Source organism: Epinephelus moara, chromosome 4 (genome assembly GCF_006386435.1).
Source record: "Epinephelus moara isolate mb chromosome 4, YSFRI_EMoa_1.0, whole genome shotgun sequence".
In the NCBI taxonomy this organism is placed as follows: Eukaryota; Metazoa; Chordata; class Actinopteri; order Perciformes; family Serranidae; genus Epinephelus; species Epinephelus moara.
Genome location: NC_065509.1, coordinates 316,927 through 327,583, shown reverse-complemented (window position 1 = coordinate 327,583; position 10,657 = coordinate 316,927). Strand labels below are relative to the sequence as shown.

At 37.7% G+C, this 10,657-nt stretch overlaps 1 protein-coding gene across 4 annotated transcripts in view; it reads left to right on the top strand.

The window, feature by feature from the left end:
* The window catches only part of csnk1a1 (casein kinase 1, alpha 1), a 43,459-nt gene that overhangs the window by 14,412 nt on the left and 18,390 nt on the right, over window positions 1-10,657 (top strand). For 3 of the 4 annotated variants that reach the window (XM_050043148.1, XM_050043146.1, XM_050043147.1), the window contains exon 5: window positions 8,175-8,258. The exons of the other annotated variant lie outside the window; for it this stretch is intronic. In XM_050043148.1, coding sequence (XP_049899105.1) covers window positions 8,175-8,258 — 84 coding nt within the window. The remainder of the gene's footprint in view (window positions 1-8,174; window positions 8,259-10,657) is intronic. 4 annotated transcript variants of the gene reach the window in all.

The window sequence follows — 10,657 nt, the reverse complement described above, 5'->3', positions numbered from 1 at the left end:
TCTTTACGATGCATACCGCCACCTATTGCACCGGAATTGTAACGACAAGCTACATTCACAGACAGCGAGTCCCATTATAATGTGTTTATGAGCGAGGTCGAACAGGTAGCGCCAAAAGCAGAAAAATCTATATGTGGCGGAGATAATTTATTCGTGCCGCACCGCCACAGATAAATGAATGTATGGGAAACACTGGAGTAGACAAAGAAATTATTAATTGATACATTTTCAGTGACATGAATAGCTAACTGATGAAATATATTAGATAAATGAATATCAAATAAAAAACAAAAATACCTTTCCTAAATGAATAAGTAGGCAAATAATTAACTTTTGCCTTATACGGAGTATCAGTAGATTGGCTATTTTTATTGATCTCATTTCAGATGTTTTTTTTTTCTCTGAAGGTCTCTTATTTCATGGTGTATTTACTTCAGGATGACATTGGCTTGTCAGTCAACCTCTGGGAACAGGGTCAACAGTTATGATTGGTTGCTCTATTACTCAGCAGAAATGCAGGCAAAACCTATCAAGTTATCATCATTTTTCTTGAATGTAGTAAGTCAAAATCAGCTTTCCACATTTCAAACAAGTAAAGAACAACTCCCATCTTAGTTTGCATCTGCAATGGTGTCATTTACAGTGTCTGTAGTAAAATAAGTCGTGACGTTTCAATACACCAGGTTTCACACATTTCCATGATCTTGTCAGGTCCTTTAAAACTCAGCCAAAGAGCATTAAGGTGTCGTCTAGAACCTGACATTTGTTGTCCTTTGTTCTCTCCGATCACTGATTGGTGCTTTGCAGGTAGAACCTTATAGAACCAAATGAAAGGCAAGTTTGAGGATGGAACTTTTTTTTTTTTTTTCCCCCAGAATTTTTGGCCAAAAATAAAGTTACACAATGAAAAATAAACCTACACAAAACGTTTCATGTGAATAACTAATTTTGAACAGAGTTATCTGACAGAAAGTAGTAATTCTATGCTATGATATGTAATTCCAAACTTTTGGCTCAGTGTATTAACAAAGATGACAAAAGCTGGTAAATTGCAACAGCTCCTTCATTATTAAATGGCAAAGATGGCATCTCATGTAAAAATGTAGGCCCCATGATTGGCAATAAAATAGAACAAATGTCAGTCACTGGACTGGCAGTACAAGGGTTTTTCAGGATATGCTATCATAACATTTTTGCCCATGATGATAACAGTATCACAATGCAGGGAACAATTAGATACTTAGTTTTGTAGAATATTGGAAGATGGAGAAACAGTGTAAATAAAATGTCATCTTAGTCTATTTTAACATGCAGCTTCTAGACAGGTAGGATATTGGTAGTGAAGGGAGGTCACCCCTTTGTTCAAATGCTATGACTTTACATATGTTAAGGATAGAATACTCATAACAGACTCAATGATCATTTCTGAAATCCAAAGTAGACTTAAGAAGTCAGACAACAGTTCCCTAGCATCAATTCTCATTCATTTTGCACTTGCTCTTTTCATACCTAAAGAAAACTACATAAACACTTTAAGGATTATTTGGGTGACACTGTTTGAACTGAGAAAACGTTTGTGTGTATTTTGGTAAACAGACACTTTTAGCCAGTCTACACTAGTTCTGTAAAAAGTGTGTTTTCTTTAAAAGCCCCTGCATTTTTTTTCTAAAGTTTTTATATGATAAAGACAGTCCTCAAGCACACACTTACTCGTTCTCATAGTGTTTGCAAATTATTGGTCAAAGTTTGCCATCCACACTAATATGCCAAAACAAAAAGATGAATTATCTTCAACAAAATATCTCATCCAATTCACCAGTGATTTTTTTTTTTTTTTTTGTGTGTGATCCTGTATTTGGTTTTCAACATAGCAGGTCATATATTACAAAGTTTTACCTTTTGTAGGAAATAGAAATGATGGCCAAAATGATAAGATTAAGGGCCTAGTTATGGAAACAAAATTTCTTAAATTATGTAATTTCCTCATCATTATGTAGACAAATTATTAATGTAGTGTAATAGTTGCAGGGTGTATCCCAGTTTCTGTGTACTGGATTCTTGCTGAAGAACTGATCTACATTCTGGATGATGATGTTGGTTCTCCAGCTACCCACACAAAACAAATATTCAAGCGGTTTTGTCTTCTTGTGATGTCATTTTTATTGCGTCTGGTCAGAGGTGTGTATAATTAAGTTGCCTGAAATTAAAGTAGAATATTTTGTGCCCATTATTGTGAGCCCTTGCAGACAGGCAACGTCTGGTTAAGTTCAAGCATGGGATGTGTATTTTACCAGCTTTCAAAGAATGCATCCTCTGCTCCACAGCAGGTGTGCATCCACAGCCCAACCTCCACTGATGTTTCGCTTATTGACGTTGGAATTGACAGGCTTGCTGCAGCCACTCTTTTATCCCTGACAGTGCAGTCTAGCTCTGTTTGTTTGATGTTCGTTTGATGACAGCTAGGGTTCAGGCTAATAAAATGGAACTGTTTTAACTTAACTGTTTTGAGGATTATTGCATTCCAAAAATCAATGGAGAACATCAAATGATGAATTTGACAGATAGGTCACTTTACAGTTGTAAAGCTGAATTTATTAAATTACTTCTTGTGGATTGTTTTTTTTTTTTTTTTAAATACTTTCATGTATTCGAGAGGGGTCTACTGTATATCATGACACAGTAGTATTAGTCCATCTTTAAGCAAATGAGAGCGTACTGTGTGCAATTCGAAGTTTAAACACAAGTCAAAATGCTTATTTTAAGAGCCTTTTCACACTCAGGCACAGAATGTACATGCAGGTTAGCCATCGGCAGGCTGTTGGCTAGGGTCTTTGTTGTGTGGTCACATGACAGTGTTAACAGAGGACCTGAGGTTAGGAATGGGTATTGTTAAGAACTTAACAGTACAACTACATCACCCAATACTGCTTATCAATTTTGTACTTTAATGGTACTGTTGATGGTTCTTTAGATAAACAAAGAACAGAAATCACTTGCTTTATAGTGTCTCTAAATTCTGAACTACAGTTCAAATGATGGTCTGAGCATTTCAGAATGTATTTATTGATATTGCACCCATTTTGAGACAATTAGCTGACTAATGGTTGCTTTCATCTCCTTGTGGGCTCTGTGTGTGTGTGTGTGTGTGTGTGTGTGTGCACTTTTAAGACAGATCTCTCTTCTGGATTGGGAATAGCAAAAATGTGTTTATCAAATTAGAAATACAGTCGGTGGAATATGAGCTGCAACATAAGAGCCTAAATAAATAGGATATCCATTTTCCCAATTTTATAAGAGCAGAACCGGTAAGGTTGGAGCTTGAAAATACGACGGTCTTGAATAATAAGTGCTAGGGCCTGTTAAATGCCAGGTTTCAGTACCTTAGGTAGGGATGTGAGTTTGTGCAAAGCTTTTGATCAGTTGGCTATTGTTGGCAGCAGTTTATTAAGGAATAAAGGACGCACCCTGAAGAAGGCTAGATGTGCTGCTACGCATAGGTGTTTTAACTCAACATGTAGCAGCATTGTCTGTTTTTAGTACTTCACTGAGAAATAGCTACTGATTAAAGGTTTTTAAACTGTTTTGCTAGAAAAGTGTCTTGGATCCTTCTTCTTTTTGGAGTTTTTCAAGGACTGTTTGGTGTAGTCAGGGCCCTGACATGATAGTGATAGTGAGGTTGTCATTGTGTACCAGAAAACAGGCAATATAAGTCTGCTCAGATTTCAATGAAGACTGGTTAAAAGCGTAGTTTGTCACATACTATTAATGAATGAATGAGGAACTGTTGCAGCTTGAGTGTCTCCACACTTGTGCTTAGAGGGGAATTTTAACATTAATTTTAATGTCCATGCCAAAGGACAGAATTTGTGTATCACATAAGTGTTAGACAAAAAATTCCTGAAAATAGCAGTAAACATAGTTCCAGTGAAACCACCTTGACTGCAGTAGCAAACAGATAATGCATCCTGCAATCACATGACAGTTTTGAGCAGTTGCAGGCTGTGGTGTCTATGCATATTGTTGGAGCAAAAACATTTTGCTTGTGTGAACATTCTGCCACTGCAAAATGTAGAGGGAACTCATGGTGTTGGTTTGATTAGCAATACAATGCTTATTGTTTGATTTTATCAAAGTTTGAAATAAACAGAGCATTTCTTAATTAATCCTTGGGTATCAAATATGCTAAACGTTGTTTTTTACTTTCACAGTTGTTTTCATAGTAATTTGTCTTGAATTCTTGGTGCATAAAGCAATCGTAGATTTTTAAATTAATATGTTTATAATGAATTTAACTTAAATAAAAAGTCTTAGACAACATGTTGGACTAACATTCTCCAAAAACCTTGCATGGGTGGTCATAAACCAGTTTTTACTTTTATGTATTGTGAAGAGTTGTCTATTAACATCTTTAAAGCTTCATGAGTGCTAGTGCTGATATTTTGCTCAGGGCAACATGATACTGTTCAGTACCATTGTGTCCAGTGTTGCCTCTCAACTGTATTAACAGTTGAATAATATGTAGTCAGCATGCAACTGTTCATGTGTTACTGTTAAGGCTGGGTGATATTGATAAAAAATATACCTCAATATTTTTAGCCTTTGCTGCAGTGTATGATATCTATATTTTCATCTGTTCTCTAAAGTAACATAATTGTTCAATTTAACCTTTTAAGGGGGAAGATCTTACCAATGTGATTCTTCTTGATCTGCATCTAGAGGAAAACAACTTGTATGTGACATTTTAGAGGGCTTTAATTTTGAAATTCTACATCAGAATATCTTGATAGTGTCTGAGTGATTCTCTGAGCTAGGGTACTGTCATTTTGAAGTGAAATGGGTCTGTGGAAATATGTTCACTTTTGTCAATTTCTACTAGTTATTCACACAAAAAAATTCAATTTTTCTATGAAAAACAATCTGCAGGGAGTAGTTATTATTTTTTATTTAATTGTGTTTTAAATATGTATTTTATTATTGAATGACTGACTTACTGAATGAATGTGAAATTGCCTATGAATTTTCACCAGAATTTTGCCCTTATATTTAAGTCAGCTCATACATGCTCTCACAATAATGCCTAGTATATTTACATTCCGCAAACAACATGGGGAATAGTTTGACCATTTTTTGGATCAGATTTGTGGCACGTCATTTTGTGGAATATTGTGCAGAGGATAGTAGTCTGTTCCACATCTGCCCTCCTGAAATGAAACCACCTCCAGATGATAGACCTCTTCTAAGATCATCCTCCAACTGACATGAAATCAAGATTGGGTGTGGTCTGTGTGTGTTCACGAGAGAGGAAGAGCCAGTCTCCTGCACATAAACATGTCCTTCTTTTAATGCATAAATAAGATATTGAAATGTGCAATGAATATCTCAATGTAATGATATGGTCATCTGCCATATTGCACATCATTAGCTACTGAAATCCAATACATCGCCCACCGCTAGTTGAAGCCCTTGAGTTGTAGTAAGCATACTGCTGTGTTTACCTCCGAAAGTTAGCATGGCAGAAAAATGGCAAACAAGATGTGAGTTTTTGTACTCTCTTGCTTTTAAAAAGATATGGTTGTGCTGCCCATTCTGTCTCACATACTCTTAAGGTGTTTACAAAATACTTTGATTGTATCTAGTACATCTCGGGCTCAGGTTGGTCAAGGGCTAGTCTCGTGTAGCCCGACCTATCGCCACAGTGTTGTCAGTGCTGCAGAAAGGTCTGCAGGCACCCATTACCATTCTGGTTTGAGGGGAAAAATGCTCTGAGTTGTTTGTTTCTCTCTAAACCAATCACAGTTGACCTGGGTGGCGCTAAGCCCAAGATACGACCGTGCCCTGGCAAAACAGCAGCAGTTAGTGGGTGGGGCTGAAATAGCTGGCCAATGGCAGGCTTAAAGCCATCGTGTACATCCTGTGAGTCAGACGAGGCTAGGGCTGAGTACGGCTTGGTTCTCACATGCTTGCTTTGTAAAGCACCAGTTCATGTTTCAGATATTATGGGGCTCTGTTTTACTCAGCAAAGTTGACACTGTAAAACTGTGAGTTAATAGTGTAACTTAGTAAAAATTGTTCTGGGATTGTGCACCATAGTAGTGCAACGACCTACATTTTTTGATTTGGCAAGAAATGTGGTAATGCAGAGCAGAGGCTTGTCTTGGTAGAGACACTTTGTCCTGAATCTGAGTTTGCTCATGTTGGGGTAGCATTGTTCCATAGCCTATCGTGTAACCTGTGTAACTACACAAGTACTTGTAGTAGTAATTTGCACTCCAGTATAGAGCATGTGGGAACAGTATTGAACAATTGGTTTCTAAAATGCTAATTTGTAGGGCTGTAGTCTCCTGGTTTATTATTTGGTCGATATGCTCTCGTCTGACCAAATTCTCATTGGTTTAATAATCGTCGTGTTACTTTCATAAGGAGAAAAGACCTACATCAACAGCTTTCCAGGATGAATCCATTATTTCCTGCAGCAGGAGGGACAGGCTAAGTTACCTGTGAAAATGGGGGTGTTTTCAAAACAGCGTTGTGAAAGGTGTAACTGCAGAGTCACACAGACACACTACCGCAGAAGTAAAAATAACATGCAGATTATTTTTTTCCCACGACTAATCGATTAGTTGAAAATTATGTACGATTTCAGTCGACCAAGATTTTCTTTGGTTGACTACAGCCCTACTAATGAGCTTGGCAATAAACCAGCACAGAATCTCAACTAAGTGTATCCAGGGAGCTTTGGTCCATCATAAGCACTTTTTACACTGCCTGTTAAAGGCAGGACGTGCTGTATATAAGGTACAATTGTGGAATGGGGGAGTTTTCTTAACGTTATAACTGCTATGTAAGGTGGAAACAGCACTGAAATGGTGTCTGTATAAACAGGACAGCCGCAGGACTGGTGTGACATTTTGACAATGTTATGTGTGCGGCCCACCACGGGAAATTTAAAAAAGTTGTTGAAAGCAGTTAGCAGCTAACTCAAAGAAGAACAGTGGCCGTAAATATCTGCAAAGTGGGAAAACAATAAGGTCCAGGAGCTCCTTACCTATGAGCAGAGGACAAAATCAGCCACCGTATAACAGGGATGCTAAATTATTATTGCAATGTTTTGCCATTGCTATTATTCATAAATGCTGCTGACAGGTATATTTTAGGTCAAACTAGAGGTCGATGCTGTGGCGTTATGTGTGACCCCCATTAAGCCTCTGTTGATTCCATGATACTGGCATGCAGTTTATAATCACACACTGTAGTGGCGTGATGCTGCAGTTGTTTGGTTCTGTGTAAAAAATTAAAGGTGGCATAAAGAAGGGACTTTGTAGCAGATCTATAGCACGATTTCTGTGTAAAAAAGGCTACAGTGACAGATGAGAGAGAGCAGTTGAGTCAGTGCGTCTTGAGTACACCAGAAGACATACTGTGATACAGGTGGTTGTTAGTGTAAGATAGTCAATGGCATCATTTACAGATGGTTTATTACCCATTTTTCTCCAGCATTATCTGAACTCTGATACAGTTTTAACTCGTCATGTCTGTTTAGCTGTATGTGATTGATGATATTCATGTAAACAAGATGCAGGAAGTCTCCCTATGTTAGTGATGGCCTGTAAACAATATCAACTTCACCCTCCAGGGGTCTGTTAAAGCTTCTGTGTTAGCAGATATTTTATAGGCACAATTTGTTTTGCTGGTGGAGAATGGACAACCATGGGCTCTTTACTATCTGCTGGTGACACCCCCCCTCCCCAGGTCTTTTCTGAGCCATGGTGTTGCCTGTCTGCACTGGCCTTTATTGTTACGGTCGGACACGATACTTAAGTTTCAACATGTCCATGTTTCCAGAGACACTTTTGGCTTGTTGTACAGGGTTGATCTTACCACGGTTGTCCTGACAGAAGAAAACCACAGTCATGTGGTTTCTTCTAGACTGATGGCCAGAATGATCATATCTGTACCACAAAGATTTAAAGTGGATTTTTACTGCCTGTGTAGGTCCAGCCTTGTATGTACAGAAGGAGGTCCTATCCTCGCTGTACAGGACACTGTTAGTTGTATCAAAGGGAGAAAAACGTGTGGGTGCAACCAGAAGTGCTTGTTGTACTCATGCTAACTGTGACTGAAGGTGGATAGAGGCTGTGTGATTTTGACCCCTGCCCCTCTACTGTCTGCCCTAGTGTTTAGACTCGTCAGTGGGGAAGAGGAAAAGAAGCTTGGCTGTTAGCTCTTCTCAGGACCCATCTTTCTCAGGATTAAACCAGGTGTGACCTTTACCACAACACCAGCTGCCTCACAACAGCAGTTGTCGCTTTGCAATCATATCTAACTACACCTGTTAAAAGTGAATCAGACCACCAGCACCCATCTCGCACTCATAATACTCAATGTATGTACTCCTCCACCCAGTGTGCACTTCAGTACAGTGGGAGAGGAAAGCAAATTTTCCATCAGCATTGCCTAGGAAGTAGCTGTTGTCCCTGTTTGTTGTAATGAGGTGTCCCAGTCCTTCTAATCGTGGCTCGGATGGCTTCTTGCCGACATGAAAAGCCAGTTCCTGTCATTTTAATGTGATGTTTGGCCTGATAGTAGTGAAGGCATTTAACTCAGTGGAAGCAATGCTTCACTCTGTAGTTATTTATATTAAACCATAATCAAACCTGATCTCAGAGCTAAGGCAGTATTGAACTTGATTGGACCTGATCCTTATATTATTAGATAGCAGGCTGGACAAAGCAGAGTGGCCCCAAGAACTGAAGTTTAACTGGCAATCCTACTTTTGAATACAAACCCAATATGCTGCCCATTTAAAGGGAAACAGAAAAGCTCACTAATGACAAGAATGTTTTGAGACAACTTACAGTTGACAATAATAATGATAATATATAGCACCACAGAACAGTTTTATATGGTATGTAATATGTATACATTATTTATCTATTTGCAAGCCGCCTTCAATGAAATCTCAGCCAGAGCAAGAAAAAAATCAATAAAATGTTTGGTAGTAGCACAAAGCAAACAAACAGCAACGCTGAAACAACTCCTTTGAAAAGGCCAAGCAATGGGTGTCTTAAAGGCGTGTGGCTCACACTCTGATAGCCAGTGGCAGGGTATTTCACAGTGTAAGGCTAGAAATTAGAAAGCAGTCTCATCTGTATTCTTGTGAGAAACATTGAGAACATCAAAAAAGAGCAGCTGGAAGGCAGTGTATGAAATAAAAGAATATCCCATTTATGAAAGTGCTGGGTTGTTTAAAGCAAGCAAGTGAAAGAAATCAGATCAGCAATAATAGAAATTTAACTAACTTAAACACAGGTTTTTATGTAAAATGTGTGTCTAGCTAATGTATACCAATCTTCAAATGAAAATTATTAAGGTGAAAGTGTCATGTAACTTACAAAGATAAAAAGAGATGCTGCCTCATCAAGTTTGAGTAACTTTCCCTTGTAAAATAAATGGTTTGCCTATTTTGTGTAATCCTCTGCCAGCCCACCTAAACCAAGGCACCATTTTAACTGTACATCTACTTTATATGAAAATGTTCAGATTTACGTGATTTAAGGGTGATTACTGATAACCGCCAGAATGTTAAAGGACTTTATTCTTTTTTAAAAATGAAATGTCTTTGACCAGCTCAGCTTTACTTGATTTGCAGTCTAATTTTCCATGGGTGTCATAAGGGCATGTGTCTCGCATTTGTTTAGGGGCTTCAGTATGCAGCTGGATACTAGTAAATTTTAGATAGTTGTGCAACAAGCTTAACCACAATCTTTTTCTTCCCCTCAAGGTTCCTAAGACTATTCTCAGGCCAATGTAAATATCACATGCTTTACCAGGAATTAGCCTCTCACATTGGCTGCTTCTGCTTCTGCTGTCCAAACATGGGTTGATTATGATTGAGTTCTCCTTCCTAAATTGTATTTGTTTCAGTCTGTAAAGTGATAACTGGATTTTCTGTTTTCTTTATTTATATATATATATATATGTATATATATATATATATATTTATATATATTTATATATATTTATATATATATATATATTTTTTTTTTTATTTAATAAATTTCATTGGTTTGTTACATTATGTGTTTGTGAAATTTTACAAACGAAAGTACCCATTGGCAGAACTGTAAATACAACTTAGCAATGCTAAATTACAGATACTTTAAAGCCTAATTTCCTTCTGGGCTTGAGAGTAACTGCAAGTGCACATTTAAATGCAGATAAGTAAATATTTTGCTGAAGAAGCTTGCATAATGAGTAATGACTCATCTGACAGTTGTAAAAGATAATGCACTGGAAAGGATGCGCATCTGAAATCTGATATATAAAGTCAGTTCGAACCTGTAGTTTGTCTGAATTTACCAGAATTGGAAAGCATGTGTGAGCTGCTATTCCAGATTGTCTGGTATGGTCACATTTGGTTGTAGCTTGTTACAGTGTGCACAGACTAGGAATTTCCATGTATTGTTTAAAGTGGCAGTATAACATTGTCTTAGTTTCCACGTTGTGGTAGCTTCAATGTGTTTGAAAGGCTCTTTCAATTGGGTTGCTCTGTCATAATGTATAGACTTTGAGGACAGGGGATTTTTCAGTTTCTGATTCACTTCTGGTTGTATTCCCTTTGGTAGTACCTATTAGGGTTGCAAGTCATTTGATGTCT